Raw genomic sequence first — 19,841 nt, 5'->3', positions numbered from 1 at the left:
ATAACACAGGTGAAACATGTTACTGACAGCCACGTGGGAGCTGGATGGGGGCAAACCTGTGCAGCATGTAATCATCTGAAAATCTGCTCCAGCTGAGCATCTAGATTGTCAGACACTATCATAAAACAGATGAGTCAGGGCACTAAAACATGGAGGTTATCCACATCACTAGTCCTAAAAGATAATTGTGTTTAATTAGGACCTATAGATAGCATGGTGATTAGTGATCTGTAAACACCAAAGGTAGACGTGCAAATGAGGTGCATCCATTAAACACAATTCAAAAGCTGCTGAGGTGAATTGACGATTGAAAATTGAGCTTTTACCATGTAACTTGTAGCTCTACCACTCTGTTCTGGTTTTCTGCAATTCCTTTGCTGTGAGCCAGGAGGCATAAAATCACCCTACTGAATTTGGAAAACTTCTTGTTTAATCTGGTCCAATGCATGATAGGAAGTAATCCTATCATTCCCATTTCATGGGAAGGAACGATCAGAGTTGGCATCAGCTGTGACACAGCTACCCTTTTCTGTATGAAGCCAGGACAGAAAGGTAGAAGCACAAATATAAGCACAGAGAATAAATTCACAGAGAAAGCAGAAAAAAATTAAAGGTGAAAACTCTTCTTGTAATGCATGCTATAATGCAATTTCCAATTAATTGCAAATTAGAGTTGTAGCAGCTTCTGGTTACATTGTCCCTGCACAAGTCTGGAGGGTCATTTGTCACCAGTCAGAACACGGGGAAGTTGTCCTTGTCCTCTGGTGACTGTGCAGGAACTGCCTGCAGAGATGCGAACGTGAACGGTCTTTTTTCTGCTGCAGAAATCCTTTGTAAAGGTGCCAAATCAGTAAGTGTGTGCCTAATCAGATCATACAAATTGTCTCTGTTAGTTCATAATATTGTTCTTCACATTTCCCATGTTTGACTGGGCAACATGCTTCCCCAAATGCTTGTCTTTTTCTTTGCTGACTTGGGCCACATTTGAACCAATGACATAAAGCTGAAAGCATCCATCTCTATTAATCCTTTGGGGAATACAAACCCCTTGGATTAAAATGTATAACACAGTAGTCAAGTTAGGGTGAAATAATGCATTTCTTTTTTTCAAGTAACCATGCTTGGAACCAAAAGTTCAAGCACTTGAGAGTAATGGCAATCGTGTGTAAAAATGATCGTAGCTCAGATCTCATCTGAAATTCTTTTCACTTGACATATTCGCTGCAGTGATCTTCTGCAAATGGTTGTGGGTACAAAGCTGAGAAATAGCATTTTTATGGGGAGGAAAGGGTAAGACCTGCCAAGAGGCTAAGTGGAATGATAAATTGCTTGCCCACTGAAATTCTGGATATCCAGTTTCTTGCATTTAGTACCTGCTCCTTTTTGCAGCAGGGAGAGCAGCTGAACAATTTTGTGTTTACAAGTATGTGCATACACAGGGACAGCTCAGCACTTAGCTAGCTTAAAAGGGGATCATTACCTAGTGTCAAAAAGCAGATTTGATAGGTGCTTGATCAGTCAAAGTTAGGAGGAAATACTTCCACAGAACTTCTTGGGAAATAGATATAGCATCCAATAATGGCAATTTGAAGAAGAAGGTAACTAAGCAAAGCAAGTGTCCTGGTCAGAATATTTTTAGAGTTAAAATTCCACTTTAGGCTGTCTTACCCTCTGTAATACCTGTGTCATCTTGCTCCCCCAGTGCATTGCTTGGATGGCTGCACCACCTCCGGATCCGCAGTTTGTGCTGCGAGGCACCAGTGCTGCAGTCCACGCTCTACATTTTTCTTGTGGAGTCCAAGAGCCTGATGTCCCTGTTCTTTTCTCTGGGTAAGTAAATCAGGATTTCTAGCTACGCTGAGCATCATACAGGCGTGTCTTTTTAAAATAAAGTATATTATTTAGATAAATAGTATCTGGAGAAAACAACAAAATGCATGACTGGTGAATGATGGGCATGTTATATTTGTATATACAACTTCAGTTTTAAGGTGGGGGGAAGAAAAGTATCAGACAGTCTTATCAGATTGTGTGCAATGGTCACACTAAAAATATCTGTTATTACTGCCAGGTCTGAGAATGGGCTTATCAATGTCTGGAACCTAAAAACACACAGAGTGGACAAAGCACTGGATGGCCATGGAAGAAAATCTGTCTGCTGGGTGGAAACAATGGATGGTAAAGACAGGCTCCTCAGGTTAGCAAAGGCAAAATGCAGTGGAAATTATTCTTGCTTCTGTTATGTACCTGAGTTATAAAAAAAAAAGCAATTTCTCATTTCTGGAGTCTGTTCGACACATACAGAAAATGTACAGAAATACCAAAATCCAGAAAAGATGAAGAACCAAAGGTGGAAGAAAATATACAATTGATTTCTTTAGATGTAGTATGTGGCTACATCTGTATCATAAAGAAATTAATTCTATCCTTTTTCATTGTAGTTTCATTGGGTCCGTAGCATCCTTGTACTGAGATCATGTGAGGTCTCTGGGTAAAGGAAATGAACTTGGATATGAAGTTAAGTGCTTCACAACTGGTTCTCAGGGAGTATCAAATTTGATACAGTTTATAAGTAGAGGAGAGAGGGAGAAAAAGTAGGGAAGGAAGAGAAGAACCAGAGGTGGAATGGTGGAAAATGAGCAAGAATGCTGAGTTGCATGCCTGCATTGCAAAATGTCTTGCGTTCTCATTTAGTGAGGGAAGGTTGGGAAGATTTGTGTACTTTGGATTAGACAGGTGATCTAGAGCAGAGTGGATGCCAAAGCGTCTGTATGACTAGGAGGTGTTCTGACATGTTTATCTAGAGAAGACATCTCTTATAATATACAGTGGAACTCATTAGCATTTATATTTATCTACTTAAGTACAATTATCAACACTCTCCCCCATAAAATCCTAGTGAATGAGCATTGTTTGTATAATTATAGTTTTTCATTACCTCTATTTTTGGTGTATATTTATAACAGTTCACATTGCAGTGCAATTCTAGGACAGTACTTAGCTGTATTTTTTGTTACTCTGTTCTAAAACTAAATCACCACAATTTCTTGCAGTACCACATTGTTTGTATGCCCAGTACCTGAAATGTTTTCAGTTTGTCACTCAGCTGAGCAGCAGATGGGAGTTCCTGTACTGATGTTGAAGAAGCCTTAATTGGTCAGATTCGCATCTACCCCTGTTTTGGTTACATACTTCTGTCAAGTGATACTGCTAATTAAAAGAAGAAATAGATGAGGGATTTTTGATGACTCTTTGTCCCAAGTGATGACACAAGGACAGGCATCCTGTGCTACTGTACTCTGCGAACTGGGAAAACCAGAGCTTCTCCAAAGTGGTAATTTGTTCCAGAGAAGTGGAATCACATAAATATGTAGCAACTGATGCTGCGCCCTTTAAGTGGTGTCTTTGGTTTTACTGCTTGGGACCAACCCATGGACTTTTCTGTGGCATGGAGAGGGGTCCACGAGAGCCTGTGCTTGACTGGGCTGCACTCATACATCAGTGGTGCCGCTGCAGCCACTGTTTTTTCTTTTTTGGATGTTTCAGCTGCAGTGTTTTATTGTTTAATTCCTGCTGCTTGCCAGTCCCTCTCCTCACAGACAGTTACAGCAGTCTTCTCTGCCCTCCCTATGGCTGTGGAAGTTGACCACTGAAAGACTGTTGCTTTTCATTTACCTTTGTGGTCTTTCTTGCTATTTGTCTTTCAGCTATCAACATGCCTGATAATTCCATTTCATTGCTAGGGTGAAAGAATATTAAATGTGCTATTCTGTAGATACTTTTGATTCCCTTTAAATTAGTTCTAATCAATGTTGAAATGTAAGTATAATGTAAATATTCAAATAAGCATTAAAAATGATAAATATTTGCGCATATAGCATAACTGTGTTTGATCAAGGGTCTCTTTGTAAGAAAACATGGCTAACTGTGACTGCCATGTATCTGACTGACTCAGGTCCTCCCTCCTGCTTTAAAAACTTTAATACCTACTGTCCCGTTTTGCAGCTAGTAGAAGCGTAGAGACTCAGTGACACCGAGTTAGCACATGTTTCATGAAAGACCCTATTAATAGACCTGCAGAAGCCATACTAAGCTCAGCCCTTACTACACGTTGAACACCCAACTTTGAGATACCAACCTACAGGAAGCCAGGTTTTCTCAGTCCTGCTGCTCACAGAACAACTTGTTTTATTGTAAAAGCCAGGGTCGTGACCAGAAGATCTGCCTGTGGGACTTGGCAGAGGGACGGGCTTCAGTGACAGATTCTGTCTTCACGGAGAATGTGGGATTCTGCAGATGTTCTCTGTTAAAGGTGGCACAGGGACGCTGGCTAATGGCCATGGCAGCCAAAGCCCTGGACGAGGTAGGAAATACTTCTTTTTCTGGTGCTCGCGAGATTGCTTTTGTTTCTTAAATTGGAAAGTTCTGAAGAAAGTTCAGAAAGTTCATCACTGCTTTCAAATACTCTGCTCAAGAGAGGACAGCACAAGGAACCTTCAGGGGTTCTAATCACTAGTACCTGCCAGGAAGATGACTGAATTATACAACTCACGCTCCAATAACAAGGATACCACCCCAAGTTTTGTCTGACATTTAAGTATTTGCAGCTGCTGCTGGTCTTTCATGTGCATGAGTTTTGAAAACTCCTCTGGTGCTGCTGCTGAATGCTGTAAAAGGGGAAAACAGTCCTTCTGGGGAACTAATGGTCAGAAAGTCTGTCATCAGATGGCAGTACTCATCTTCCATCTCTAGCTGAGAGTTGTGTCTGGTGAGAGAAGCGGAGGTACAGGTGATTTGTAATGTGATACGTGGTCTTTCACCTCAGGCTAATTCTTTAACTGGTACTTTGGCTGGAAATAGTTGAATTACTATTAGCAGCCAGAGGTTTGCATGGTTTGAAATAATTGTAGGGTTCATTTCAGTTCCTACTGAATAAGTCCACATCTAATACCCATTATCACACCAATCATTGACTGACAGCTTTATTGGCAGTTTCCACTTCTGTTTTGTAGAAATTGTATTTTTTGATTTCTTTGAATTATTATTTAAGGACATTCTGCAAAAATAAAATAATTCAGATGCTTGACATCAAAATACCAAAAATACAAAAAATAAAATGAAGAAGTGGCATAAATAAATAAGAAAAATATTGTAACTTATTGCAAGCTGTCTGTGAATATAAAAAGTCATGAGCTTTTCTGGACCCTAGGATGCATAGCTTGAAACTGAAAGTTACACTTTCTATATACTAAGTAATATGTGGGAATGATGCCTGTATTGCAAGAAAATAAGAACTTTTTATTGTTCAGAAGCTAACCATATATTTAAGTACTTAGTTGGATCACAGCCAGGATGCTCAGCGTTTTACAGAACCAAGTAAGCCCATAAAAACAACCACTGTATCTGTAAATAAAACTACTCCAAGGCCCATATATTGTTCTGATCAAACAAGGAACTACCTCCATTTTACAGAAGTGTTCAATAATATTTAACTTTAGCAAAATTGAAAAGTGCACTCTTGTATCAGGTGGAGAAGCGTTTGTGTCAGGCAAAGAGTACACACGTTCTGTTCATGAAGAATTAAGTAGTCATCTAATCCAAAGAGATGTTTTACCCCAATGTCTCTTACAGCTCATCTCTGTTTTATTTTCATTTGTTCACTTGGGTCCTGCAAACTGATAATGATTTGCTGTCTCCTGAAGTAAAAGAATCCCACTTTGTGTATGAACCTTTACATTAGAACTGTGTCAGGTTTCAATAAATTCGCGTACTCCCATAATATATAGTGCTTCCAAATAGGCAGCACTGTGTGAGACACAGTACATTTGCAGCTTATGATTAAAATTAAGACTTAATAAGTGTTTATGTTTGGCTGGTGCCCAAAGAAGAGTAATTTTGTCTTAAAGCAGGTTCAGTCCATAAATAATGAGATCTGAACAGGCATTTATTTGTTCATGATTGCATTTAAATCACCAATTATGAGTTACACGCACTTTTCTTGCCAATTTGCCAGAAACATGTTAAAAGCTTTATTAATGTGAAAAAGAAAAAGGGTGTGTTTCCTTGTGGCCAGTTTTAGCCACCCAGGAACACTATTAACCTCAGGCAAAGGAAAATCTTTCTCCTATTAAGCAAAACCAATATAAACACAGAACTTCAAGTTTTAGGTTACAGTTGTCAAAATATATGAAATAGTATTTATTTCTAAGGCTCAGTTGCCTCTAATGCAGACAATCTCTGGAACTGTCAATCTAGCACAGGCAGCTCATGCCTGACTGCCTTTTGCAAAAAACTTTTCTCATCCTTGTGTTTTTCTTTGTCCTTTGAAGCCCAACTGTAGCCCTTGTACTAGTTCTTCCCTTTTGAATCAAGATAAAGCAAAGGAATGACTTTTTTATTTTTAACCTGCAGAAGTGCATTTATCCCAGTGTTTACCCTTCCATATTAAATAAAAGTTACAGTTTTGGTTTTCTTGTGATCTAGCAAGCAATGCCCTTTGGAGAGCCAGTGATGAAAGACACGAGATGAGAGCGGGTCATCTTCATATTTATAGCCCATTTCCTGTAATAGCTAACTTGGTCGTTATGTTGCTAGCAAGAAAGTTGCCAAGAGAAAAGAATCTTTTGTTAAGAGCATAGCTCCAGAGAACCAGAATTCCCAGGTGATAAAACTTTGGTCTGTTAATAGGTTTGGTCTACACATTGGATGGCTCTGTGCTGTAGTCCTCATCCCTCAAATCTGGAGAATGATTTCCTTCTCCATTGCTAACTGGCTTTAGAAAGTGTTCTGTATATTGTGTTTAGTACATTGTCGACTTGCAGTCCTAGAGTGCAGCTGGCTTTTGGCAGGCTAGCTGACAACCTCTAGAAATAGGAAGATGTTCTGGCAAGCTTTGAACTAAAGGTATAGGATTGGAAAGCCATTGCAGCTGCCGTGGTCTTGATTGATGGCTCCCAGAGGAGCCATATTTGTGTAATACCTCATCTCAGATGCTTAAGGAAATTCGCATGACTGGGGCTGTTCAACAGCACTATTGGGCCTTTGCACATTCTGAAATAGCCGAGGATGGCTGGTGATGCTGGATTTATCAAATATTTGAAGTCCTTTATTTTTATGAGATAATGTAGACCATTGTTTGGTTAATTAAAACAAACATCACCTGAGTGATAAAGGAAGCATCTGAGAAAGAGCAATATGAAACAAAATGTTCCTCAAAGCAAGTTTTTGATAACTAAGAACTTACCTTTCTCCATAGTTCCAGGCTCAAGAGTCAGTCCAGAGACACTTTTGTGTCTGTCAAGAGACTCAAAACCTTCCAGTGCCAAATTGCAAAGGCAGACTCCCCTGATCTTGCCTGCCATCATCCTGAGGTGGAAATGAGCTACTTCCTTGGCAGAGTAAGGACTTCTTGCCCCATGTTTTAAAAAAAGAAAAGAAGACAGAGCCATAATTCATTACCATCAGCACAAGCAAAAGTAGAGGCTGCTATGTAGACAGAGAGCAGGTGTTAAATACAGTATTGTCTGACCCTATTCAAAGCAGGGTCAGACAATATTGTAGTAAAATACCTGTATGCCATCAGTGCTCCAGCTTGCATTAGCAGATGATTCTGGGGTTTAAATTTTGATATTTTGCTCATGCATTCAGCCAGTAAATAAAAAACTCCACCCTAGATAGCTAGATAAATAGTGGCTATATATCCACACAAGCTCTGTGTTACCATGCCACAACAGAGGAGATAATGGAAATGTCCACAACTGAATGTAACAAAAAACTTAGCAACAAAGATGGAAAAAGAGGAGAGGGAGAAGCAGGGTAGTGTTTTCAGATTAAGCAGTCTGCAATATTATGTATTGTGTGCACAGTATCATCCAGTCTATGTGAAGAAGACTAAAATACAGACAAAAACAGAAAAGCAGAAGATGAGGATGTGTTCTAGCAGTTCTGCGTGATCTTTCATTAAACAATGCGTTTATTTAGATAGCTGTAGATTCCCCTACCAGTCCAGCTTAGCATGTATTCCCCAGCTTCCTCCAGACAGTTTTTACTGGAAGCGCTTACACTAGCCTTAATCACCTTAAAAGACTTGTGTTTTTAGCAGCAGAATTTTGACCTGGAGCCTGACCAAATTCTCTTGTTTTCCTGATGTCAGGTTCAGGTTTTGGAGCTGCCATCCAAGACATCAGTCTGTACCTTGAAGCCAGAGGCGGGTGCCAAGTTGGGCATGCCCATGTGTCTGAAGTTATGGCAGGTAAGGCAAGAGTGCCTGCTAATTGTGAAATGTTTTCCCTGTGATTCATTTTATATGAAGCACATGAATCTTTCTTCACCTGGATTTTGATTTATTATCAAACCAATCAAGTAATTATACTATTAAAGGGGGGAAAGATTTGTGAACATCCTTAATGTAACTTTCAGAGCTTTCCAAGCCTTAATGGAAGATTTGCAAATACTCAGGGAAAGCTTTATATCCTTAGGATAGATACAGTTTTTGCATCAATCAAGAAGAAAATGAGTGACTTACTAAACCCAGTTGTTTGATATGGTTTCTCGCTGTATTAAGAATGATGAGAAATGATTGGGTTACTTAAAAACAGTGATTTTAATGGTAGGTTACATTCACTTCAGTGCCCTCAGGATAAGGAAGCACTCTATGAACATTTCTATTACAGGCATACAGTAGGAACAAATATTTATGGTTGTATTGGCTTTGGACAAAAAGGTAAATGAAAACAGTTAATGAAAAAAAACAAAAAGCATTTGCAGAGCATTTAGCAAATAATATTTATGGGGCGACAGTAGTGAAAGGCAAGTAATACAAGAAGGTGGCAGTAGAGGGAGGAAGGAGTTTGTGATTGGCTTTAAATCTTGAAAGAATTGGTTACAAAGCTGATTCCCTATTTTAACTCCTGACCACATACCACAGGTCTGCAGTATCATCTGAGCTGACTCCTGCAGGTTTGTCTGAAGATTTGTATTGGTCTCAGCTGAAGAAAGTACAAATCAGTTGTGAATTTGAGGCATTAGTGTCTTCACTCAGGGTCCTGGAAGTCCAGAGGAATTCAGTTGCTGACTTCAGGCAAAAATAGGAGAGGCCACAGTTCAGGTCCCATGGTGTAATTAGCTAGGAGAAAAAAATAAAATAAAAGAAAATAAAAGAAAAAAGAAAAAAAGAAAAAGAAAAAGGCAAATGAAATAGAGTGATTAGGCTTTTATTAAACAGAAAGCTGTTTATTCTAAAAAGGCAATCAGTGTTCAGTACTCACTGAAATAAATGTGGCTGTTTCCTGGACATGTTTTAATAAGATGAAGATAACTGAGGAAATATTCAGTGCAGAAGATTTTGTAGCCTGTATAAGAAGTCCTCTGTCTTCATCTTTTCTGTGAGCAGTAACATTGCTATTCCTCTAGGAAGCAGAGCAGGTGGAGATTCTTAGTTAGTTAGTTTTTAATTTTGTTGCTAGTGGGGATAAAGCAGAGGACTGGGAATTATGAGGGATAATTTACTTCATGCAGATTCTGGCTTTGGGAAGTCACCACAACTTCCTAGACTGCAACAGGCAAGGACAGATAATCCCCTACAGTCTCACAGCTGTATTTGTTCTTTTACAAATATGTGCAACTCAGTTTAAAAGCATGGGGGAGGAGGATGCTTTTAAGGGCAAATGATTACATGTGGTACACCAAAGTGATGCTCTGTGTTCTGTTTTGTGGTTTCACTTCGGTGAAACCATAAAAGCAGCAAACCCAGCTGCACCCCTTCCTGAATATAGGCAGTTCAGGATTTCTTTCTATGTTCCTGCATTGGGCAATATAGACATACCCAGGAGATGAGCACTCCCCAACCCATCATTTATGGGCAATACGTTGCCTAAGAGACTATTTGATGTTGCTTATGGCACAGTAAATTAACAAGTTGAAACAGAGGCTGACACAGAGAAAGCCACATAATGGTCTGAAGTAAGTATAGTTAAGGTTGTTGTCCAACATGAGCTTGGGGACTACAGCCATGTGTATCATCATATTTTTCTGCATGCCAATAGAAAAGATCTATGTATCAGGGAAACAATGCACCTTACTAGCAGCAGCTTGAATTACAAACTTTACTATAGAGTGGAATGAAGCTGCAGCTTATGTTAGACTTGTGGATTAAGCCTTCTTTAAGCAGTTAAGAAGCTGGCAGCAGTTTATTTTGTTGCTTGTAAACTTTTTTTTCCCTCTTATTTTACTAGGTCTGTCCTTAAATGTATTAGTTCATTCAATTTTTTTTTCCCTTGTGAAGGTTCATATTCTTAAATACATCATCCCTTCAGCTTTACACCTTCCTGCTATTACTAATTGGGTGGGGTAGGATTTACAGGAGTAAGGATAGTCTTCCCTTAAATTTTTTGCACTCCTTGGGGAAGGCATCATGTTGCGTAATGGTGCAAACAAAATAATTCAACAGGAACAATGCATGTAGAAACTGGAAATGCAGAGTTATTACTTTATATAAACTATACCAATTATTCCTGTTGAGCTGACAGCACATCACCTTTTCTTCCTTCCTTGACAGTTATCCAAATGCAACAAGAAAATATTCTGCTTGGGAAGAACAATGATTTATAATTTAAATTTTCCAATGAAACCAGAACACGGCTGGTGAAAGTGAAGACTTTTCTCCAGACGTGTTCATTACTAGCAGCTGAAATAAATAGGCAGTTGTGAACCACTGCTTTGTAAGCCCAGGCATCAGTCTGAGAGCTTCCGTGATCTTTCAATAGCTATTACTGTTTAAATTCAAGTATATGTATTCATTAAAATATTATACATTTCATGTAGTTTGGACAAATCAAGAAGAATTGTGGAAGGCCTTGATTTCACAGAAAACAGTACTTTGTTTTCAAGATAGACCAATCTTACATCTCACCTACAATTTACTGCTTTTCAAATCTAAGCTAAGATGCCCACAGCAGAAAAAAATGATTTTGCTTGGCATTCACCATGATGCTTGAGCACTCACCTGTCACTCTTGTCTTAATGAGGGCTGCTGGGTTATGAGCATCTACAAAAAACGGCCACCCTATTTTAATTGAGGCAGAGGACCCAACCCTGCCCATCCATATCCTGTTTCATTGGAAAATGAAAGCTCTACCTTCTGCAGAGCCCCAGGGCCCTGGAGGGGTAAGGTGCTCATAGAAAGAGTACAAATAATTGTTTTTTTGGTTTTCTGCCCAATCTGGGGCTTTTTTAAACTTAATTGAAGTACCTATGAAATACTTTCTTGCTTTGAAGGTTTTAATCTTTAGTAAGTATGAAAAAAAATCTGGAATGTTTGTTTAATTGAGATTTTAAAAATACAATTCCCCAACATTAAAAAAAAAAAAAAAACAAAACACAACCTCTCCATCCAAAATAGCTGATGATTTAACATTTTAAGTCGCATATATTAGAGACATATTAATTGCTCTGATGTTACATTATTTTGACGGAAAGTTAGTGTCCACTTCTGGGTATTATGAAAGACCTCTGAGGGCCTTTCTAGCCAAAGCAAGGTCCCAGCCATTTCAAAGGAAAAGGGACCTTCAAGTAACAGATGAGCTCATGCAGGATTCAAGGTGTGAGCAGACCTGCTTAGAAAGATGTAGGTTTTTTCCTTGGTTTGTTCACTTTAAGGAGCAATTTTGTTCCCCACACAGTGAGATACATTCCTTGTTCAAACACTTCTTTGGGTTGAATAAATCTGAGAAAGAACATCAGGCTTTTACTCAGCAGTCATAGTACCTGGACCACCCATCTCTTGTTAGTTTAACTGCCCCTAGAACAAATAATAACCAGTGGGAGAATGGTCTGGACCACTAATGGAGATGGTGCACCTTTGGTTAGTCCAGGTTTGTGTCATGCCAGTGACAGCCAGTTGGTTTGAAGAACCTCATTCAATAATATGATGCTAGTAAAAAATAAGTTTTCTAAACATCCTTTATTTTGAATTGAATACCAAATAATGGAACCCTGTAGGGTTTGGACAGGGTTTGGAAATAACTGAATAAGCTATTGGATGCAATTCTTAGGTTAAGATGTCCCTGCAAGAGGTAGTTGTAATCCCAGTGTCTATTTTGGTGGGTTTTCTCCTGTTAAAGAATAACTGGTATTAACAGATGCCTGTTTTTTAGTTTCTTTTCATTAGAGATTTGCATCTTCACTCACATAACCAGTTACTGCTTACAGGGTCATTAGTCTTTTGGCTGGAGCAATGATGAATATTTTCCTTAAGTGTGACATGTAATCCAGTAATGTTCCCTTCTTTGAGTTATTTCAGAGGCTTAAATAAATTAGGTGTCTGCCCAGGGTGCCATGCCCTTTGGCCTGTGACATCATTAATCAAAATAGCTTTCAATTGGTTACAGTGGGACTTAGGCGCCTGTTAACCCCTTGGTGACTCACCCAGAGATTCCTGAAGAACTGATCAGTGTTTACCTTTAAGCACGGCCGTGCACTTGCGTAAATGAGCCATATGTGTAACCCTACCCTTGTCAGTGTGAAACTGGACTCTTCAAGCATGGCACTTCTTGCAATGTCCATGCAGTTTTGTATAGCTATATATATATATATATATAAAATAAAATAAAATGTACTTAAGAGCATCATTACTTGATGCATAAGTAATTTTTTTTTAAGGAGCACAAGTGCAGTTTAGGCCATGAAGAACGCTTCTGAAGACTTCAGGCAGTGTTTTTTCAGGTGATACAGATGGCAATAATTTGGCTTTTCAGTTATTTTTTGTATGTGTGTATATATGTATGTAAGTTAGATACATAGTATGTATATCAAATATATAAGTTTATACGTAGATACAGGTGCCATATGTGCATGTTAGCAGTTACCTGGTAACACTTTTTGTAAAAACACAGATGGACCCCCACGATTTGTCATTAATGGTAGCATTAATATTCAGGCTTCTAAACTTTTCACATCTACACCAGTCGGCATTTTCATTTATTTTCTTGGTGCTTGAACTAAAACCTAGTCAGGGGTGATAATTTTCTTAACATACTATTCACTTTTCAACCAATTTTACTTTTCTCTTTATCAGATCAACTGTGGTTCCCAACCGTTGCTTCTGGCTGGCTATGAAGACGGATCAGTGGTCCTTTGGAATTTGTCAATGGGAAAAGTGTTGAGCCAACTTTTTTGCCACCAGGAACCAGTGATGAGCCTTGACTTTGACTCAGAGAAGGCCAAGGGGATCTCGGGCTCATCTGAAAGGGCGCTTAGCATCTGGAGCCTCAATGAGCAACAGAACCTCCAGGTCAGCATCACTGGCCCTCTAGTGTCATTTATCCCACTTTGCACTAACAGTTTGATAGACTAAAAAAATATTTAGTCATGAAGAAGAGTTGTTGCAGATCTCTGGCTAATTAATCACAGACTGGTTAGAATGCTTGTGCTATGTGACTAGACTTAGCAAAAGATGGTGAGGATTTAAAAAAAAAAAAAAAAGAAACACACAAAAAAAACTCACCAACCCTCTCTCACATGTTTCTGGTTTTACCAAAGTTGCAACAGGCACACAGGCCTAGCATTACTCAAGGCATTGCCTCTGTATCTTCATTTATCATGTTAGTAGTATCCAGCTCTCAGAATGCCCTGAACATTATAAATGACTTATAAAAATGAGAAACAAAGGATTGCTTTTCCAAAGGTTCTGCTTGAATGGATAGAGCTTTCCTTCTGCTGTGGGAAAGACAGAAATATTCCATTAAATACTTCACAAACAAAAAGAAGAGGCATAGCCCAGCTAGCACCAAGAGGGCATGAGGTTTAGGCAACTAGCTTCCTTTTGCACTTGCAGAGCCCTAGCCAGGGACAGGGAAAATTAGTTAATTGGATATATCAGTTTATGTTGCAGCTACACATACCTGGAATAGCTGGTTCAGAAGTAGGTCTCATAATCACCAGTTCAGTATATGCTAGTGAATGGCAATAAATATCACTTAATCTAGACAACTTTAGCAAGTGTTCCAACAGTGACAAGGGGTTAAGTAGGTTTTAACTAGGTGTGGAAATGAATTGTGTAAATAAAGGTTCATGAAAGTGAAAATGGCCTATCCATAGCCCTTTTACTGCTGAGTGCTTTAATTTTTATTTTAAGTGGCAGTTGTCCCCATAACACAGTGAAGAAGACATGAAGCACAGCCCCTGTGTGTCCTTGTATCACTCTCAAGAAGAGAGCTACTGGATGTACCAATTCATGGAAGAAAAAGAATTACTCTTACAGCTTGCAGCTTTTGGGGATTTTTTTTTTTTAGGTAGTGTGTTGAGTTAATGCCATTTTCTGAACAGTTACATGAAAAAATGCAAGTTCGTGGGCAACTGACAATGACACATCACCTATGGGACACTGTGATGGCATATGGTCTGCTAGTATCACCAGAGAACTAGCACTTATGGCTCAGTCTGCCAGTAGGACCCCAGTTCATGGTGTATGAATGGTGTATGCAAGACGAGGTTTGGAGGACAAAGTGTTCACCAGGTCGTGAAGAGAAAGTCTGAACTTTAACATGCAATAAGCCATGACGTGAAAAAGGGACTCTAGACTCTGAATTTATTAGAGCAGTTCTAAGCAAATGTGATAAAGAAGAATTTAATGAGAACAGTACACAATTGTCACAGTTTGGTTTTGTATTGGCACCCACCTGCACGTGGAGGCCATAGCTCAGGGAAGGAGGAGGAAGGTGAGCTGCTAAGAAACTCAGTACTGTGACGAGTTTCCTACGGCTGTGGTGTCAGAAATCGGACACCATGATAGCCTTAAGGCTTCCAACACTGTGTTGGAAAGGAAGCTGTTCCTTCATATTAGTTATAGCATAGCATTTTCCTAAATTCAGAGAAAATACTGTTCTTCAGAGCACATCACAGTTATGAGTTAAGTGTAATGCAGCGGTACAGGTATGACTCCTGGGAAAAAAAGTTGTTCACCTGAAATATTCCAGTTACTGTTTTCCACAGGGTGTTCCCCTTCCCAGGACATGCAGAGTCACTTACATCTTCAGCACATCACACTGAAAGCCAGTCGCATTTCTCAGAATAAATTTAAATGCCAAGTATATAAACCACAAGTAATGTCTCTGTGCTTCATGCGTAGTGTGAATTCCCTAATAAAATGCATTTTTCATATGAGCACTAGAGATTGTCAAGGACATAGATTAAGTTTTTTTTTTTTCCTCCACTATTGCATTAATAATATAAACCAGATGGGGAATTTTTTTTCTGGCATTCCAGTTACCTTAGGTAATGGTAGATGTTGGAAAGCCAGTCAGTGGCACATTATTTTTATTCTAAAAGGTTTTAATAAGTAAACGTGGTGCATAGCTATCTGCCGTTGGAGAAATAATGACGCAATGATGGTACTTCAGCTCTGTTTTCAGTGGCAATGTTCCAGTGTGTCAATGAATAGATGATGAAGGTAACTTCATAGTTTATCGCTATGGGGAAAGGCTGGTGTATTGTCTTCTACAAGAAAATTGCTGAAATCATCACTGTCAGCAAATGACTGGATTGGTTATGAGCTTTCTGATTTGGCTGAGATAGTATAATTAAGTGATGATATTTGTGGTAGAAGAACATAGGAGGTAAACAGCTTCTGCAGGTGAATAAACAAAGGAGAACTAAGAAATCTGGTAATCACGGAAGCACCTACATAAATATAAGAAAGAAATTTATGTAAATAAGAAGTACCCAAGTTCTGTTGGTTGGGTTGCTGAGGTTTTTCCCTCCAATGCTAAAGCTAAAGTTGCTGCTCTGTCAGCTATTTTTCTATGAAGACTAGGGCTTAAAGATATGATTTGGGTGTAGGAGAGAGATATAAAGAAGAAAAATAATAGATGGCATGTGTTAAGGAAGGAAGGCAAGGTGGCTATCTGTTGGCTTCAGCATGTCAAAATTTCTTAATGTATCTGCTGGTAGATGTAAGCATCTTTGTTCATGACTGCCTGAAAGCAGGTCACCTGCTTCTCCCTTTGTTTGCTTAATTATAAGTTGGTTTTCTGGTTAGGAAACAGTGTCGGTATGCATTTGACTACATGCAGTATTTGGCTGTTACTGACTGGATGGCCAAATCCTGGCAATAGGATTTCACCTGGGCGCAAGTATCTTGAGCAAGTTGTTCTGCTTTGTTTTTGTCTCTCACCTCCTGTAGCTGCAAATCATGCACAAATGCCCACTGTTCCCTCATGTTCCGTAGCCAAAAGGCATTACCATTATAGGCTTCATTTTCAAGTTGTAGCATGCTGATGACATGCAATTTCTCCCAGTTGTCCTGATTTTGCTGTATGGATCTTGCCCAAATTGACAGTAATGATGGGAAGCACCACACCCAGGATTGGCTATAGCCATTAGCTAACAATCTCAGTTACAGAGTAAGGCCCATCTTCCTTCCATCTGACAGGCTGGTGATGTAACAGATACTCTGCTTGCCAGTGCACATATGCCAACAAAAATCCTACTGAAGCCATGCTGTGATACCATAACTGGGGAGTTTGGAAGAAAATACACACCAGCAAAAAGCACAAGTTCTACAGTAACAACCCTCCCCTCTACCCCTACCCCCACCCCAGCCCTCATGCAGCCTTCTTCTGCTCATCAGATTTCAGCATAATTTGCTGTCCTCTGTTCTGAACTGGTTGAAGACACATTTGTCAGGTTGTGTTTAAAATAGGGGTGTTTGGAGCAGGCAAGAAGCATGCCAAGTTTCATTTAGCCTTTTTTTCTTATTGAATTTGCACATCTCTTGCTGTTCGAGTCGTTACATAGTTGAAAAATAACTGCTTATAGCTTTGTACCTGAAAGATTCTGAGATCTTTTCAGCTGCATCTGAAACCAACTTTGACGTATGTTTCTGGAGTCTTTAGTTTTCCAGATTCAATATTATAGTTAACAGAGTCTGCAATTAATATATTCTGTAGAATCGCGTACTAACTATGCGGCATGGAATGTCCATCATGGGGGAAAGTTACTCAGACAAAAATGTGTTTTCCCATCCCTTCTCTCCCCAGGAAAACAGCAGACAGCATGCAGTGTATTAAAACGTGAATGGAATTACATTAAGCTTTGGTACAAGATAGTTACACATTCAGTCTTTAGTAGTTGGCAGCATTAATGTGTCATTGCCAATTGTAATCTTAAGTTGTGCTTATAAATAACAGCACATTAAGATCAGCATACAGTCAAAAGGTGTCATCCACACTCTGACAAAGCTAGGCTACTTCAACCCCCACACAGTGTGATGCATTACACTGCATGTGTTTCAGAGACTGCTGACTAATGTAAGTTATCTGAGGTGAGAACAGCAAAATTGTATTATATGGAGTTTTTCCTGTGCTTTAGGGGATGCTCATGACAGTGAAGTGAAACTTTTCTTTTCAAGGGCTAAGTCCTGTGCCCAGTGCCTCAAGAAGGAAGCTAAATGCCCTCCAGTTTAATCATGCCCCTCAAAAGCTTGTGCCCCAGTAGTCTCCAAACAGTAACAAAAGGCTTCCAGGATTGAAATCAATAACTTGTTCATAATCCCCTTCTTGGAATTTGGTGTAAATAAAAGTCTCTGGGGAAGCAGTACTAGAACTACAGATTTCCTGACACTGTAATATAATTCCTGGAAGCATTCCTTTCTCAAGACTGTGGTAAATGCTACCACAGCTTATTGAGGCTTTTGTGAGGGGCCACAGTAGTAGAAATAAGTAGCAGGTAGTTTAAACGTCAGCTCAGAATCTCAGCATAGGAATACTGCAAAAGCAGGGGAAACACACGGCCATAGCTCTGAACATGGCAGCTCATGCAAGAATAGCTGGAAAGGCAAAGCTGCGTAGTCCAGTTCTCAAACTCACACCCTTAACTCAGAGCTTCACTTGTGACCAAACATGAACAGCTTTAAATGTGATATAAATCAAAAACATAAAAGGGATGTTTCTGTTTTTAGGGAATGGTGCTGGAGGTAGATAGGCTCAAGTTAAGTTAATTGTTCTCACTAACACATTGTCCACCATGTGGTGAAAAGCCCCTACTACCTGCATGATACCAGTGTGCATATGGGTGGGTACTCTGTCTTCGAAAGTCCCAGAAGGTTCTGTTTTCTGTTGGTTTTAAACAAAGAAAGCTCATCTATAACTTTCTCACACAGGTTCACACAACACACAGGCTTGTCAATGCTGGCATATCTGATATCACCATTCGTCCAGACAAGAAGATTTTAGCAACAGCAGGGTGGGATCATCGCATCAGGGTCTTCGGCTGGAAAAAAATGAAACCCTTAGCAGTGCTGGACTACCACACGGCAACTGTCCATTGTGTGTCCTTCTCGGATCACAAAAACCCCAGTGAGAGACTGCTGGCAGCTGGTTCAAAAGATCACCGCATCAGTATCTGGTCAATATATACGCAGACGTGACATGGTCTGCGCTGTCGGGGACTAGGAGAGTAAGATTGGTGAAGAAAATCACTGTAATTCAAACCTGGATGTGGGTAAGTAGTAGAATGTATTTCCAGGCTAAAGTCAGAGTCCCTGGAAACTGCTAGATTAATTTTTATGCTGCTTGTTCATGTGGCAAGTTTTGTTTCCCAGAGAGGGGAGTTGATTTTTTTTTAAAAATTATAACAAGTGGAACAAGGCCAGTCTTGAACAAAGACACAGGACAAGCCACTTTAAGTTCTGCTACAGGTTTTGCAACAGCTTTTCTTTGGCAGGTTGCTTAAATAACTTGTGCCAATTTCTGGAAAAAAGACTGGAATCTCTCAGACAGCTGTGGGGGCAGAATATGTCTGTTTGTAAGTCATTTATGTATCTGAGAATCTGAATCACTGTAAAATATCACTTTTGTGAGAATTTATACCCATTAAACCACCTCCAGTGGTTTCTCATTGTCAGTTACTTTTTCTTCCCTGTAACTGAAAGGCTATCAGAACAACCTTGATTTGTTCACACTTCTGTCAGTTTCTAACTTAAACCAACAGCCAGGAATGTGACTAGGGACGGCCTTTGGCATTTATGAATTTCATTATGTCTCCTGTCACCTCAAGCCTCACAATTAATCATGAGAAGAAAAGGAAAAAAAAAAAAAAACCTTCCCCTGCACTGCACTGCAAAGCTATGTAAAGCCTTTTACAGAGCCAGTGCTAAATCCTTTCCATAGACTGACTAGCTGAAGGATTTAAACTCAGCAATCCAATTAGCGCCTTCTCCTTGGAGAGTTAGGGGTAAGTTTCAGCATGGCAAGTCTGGGATTCAGCTACACAACTCACATTAGCATTTAGGGGAATTTCATGGATAAATCCTTATCCACACTGTGCAAATGGATCCATTAACTTGTCATCTCTACAGTCATGGAAACTGAAATTCATTCATGAAGAAGGTTTTCTGAATCATGAAGCATTAGCAGTCTTTCAAAACATACTAGACTTTTGACAGTCTGTTCAGGGATAGCTTACTGTTGCATTCGGTCACAAAGTTGCAGTTGCAACTGTCCAACTGAAGCAATTAAGCAAGTGCCAATTTGTTGAAGGCATTATTTTAAAAGGAGGTGTTCTAGAGACTAAAACACAGTTTTACAAACTGGAGTGTCTTGTGTCCAGGCTGTGCACTGTTAATATTTTATTGGAAACATTTTTTATCTGCCTCTGTACAGGGTTGGACATCAAAGAAAAAGTCACAAGAATTGTAGCGAACAGCAACATCAAAAGATTTCAGAAATTATTTCACGGAAAACACACACGCAAATTAAGGTCTGGATCTGCTATCCAGCTGTGAGTTGCAGGCAGAAGGTTGAACTTAAAGTCTTAGGCACCAAGCCTGATGTTCTTGCTATTACAAC

The 19,841-nt window shown here is 39.5% G+C and overlaps 2 protein-coding genes across 11 annotated transcripts in view; one reads left to right on the top strand and one right to left on the bottom strand.

Annotated features, from left to right (window-relative positions):
* Positions 1 to 1,251: 1,251 nt before the first annotated feature.
* The window catches only part of TBX1 (T-box transcription factor 1), a 190,266-nt gene continuing 171,676 nt past the window's right edge, over positions 1,252 to 19,841 (bottom strand). For 7 of the 9 annotated variants that reach the window (XM_072024636.1, XM_072024637.1, XM_072024638.1 and 4 more), the window contains 2 exons: positions 9,267 to 9,407; positions 8,584 to 9,124 (listed from right to left, as the gene is read on the bottom strand). The gene's annotated coding sequence lies outside the window, so the exon portion shown is untranslated. Of the gene's footprint in view, positions 4,766 to 7,243; positions 7,408 to 8,583; positions 9,125 to 9,266; positions 9,408 to 19,841 lie in introns of those variants that run through there. The other 2 variants (XM_038187343.2, XM_038187342.2) reach the window with 2 other exon arrangements.
* Positions 1,709 to 18,891, top strand: GNB1L (G protein subunit beta 1 like). 2 transcript variants are annotated; one of them, XM_038187349.2, is made up of 6 exons: positions 1,709 to 1,830; positions 2,072 to 2,197; positions 4,201 to 4,363; positions 8,153 to 8,251; positions 13,073 to 13,288; positions 18,155 to 18,891. In XM_038187349.2, the coding sequence occupies exons 1-6, from the start codon at positions 1,715 to 1,717 to the stop codon at positions 18,419 to 18,421; spliced, it is 987 nt and encodes a 328-aa protein (XP_038043277.1). In that variant the 5' UTR covers positions 1,709 to 1,714; the 3' UTR covers positions 18,422 to 18,891. The 2 variants fall into 2 exon arrangements, with proteins under 2 accessions (XP_038043277.1, XP_038043278.1); XM_038187350.2 differs by lacking the exon at positions 8,153 to 8,251.

Source organism: Anas platyrhynchos, chromosome 16 (assembly GCF_047663525.1).
Source record: "Anas platyrhynchos isolate ZD024472 breed Pekin duck chromosome 16, IASCAAS_PekinDuck_T2T, whole genome shotgun sequence".
Taxonomy (NCBI): domain Eukaryota; kingdom Metazoa; phylum Chordata; class Aves; order Anseriformes; family Anatidae; genus Anas; species Anas platyrhynchos.
The sequence above is the reverse complement of the archived record's forward strand: the minus strand, read 5'-3'. Positions and strand labels throughout refer to the sequence as shown.

Coding starts and splice junctions, on each gene's coding strand:
- GNB1L (XM_038187349.2), top strand. CDS start 1,715: ATGGCTGCACCACCTCCGGATCCGCAGTTTGTGCTGCGAGGCACCAGT. Junction 2,198..4,200: donor GGTAAAGACAGGCTCCTCAG/GTTAGCAAAGGC, acceptor TTATTGTAAAAG/CCAGGGTCGTGACCAGAAGA. Junction 8,252..13,072: donor TGTGTCTGAAGTTATGGCAG/GTAAGGCAAGAG, acceptor TCTCTTTATCAG/ATCAACTGTGGTTCCCAACC.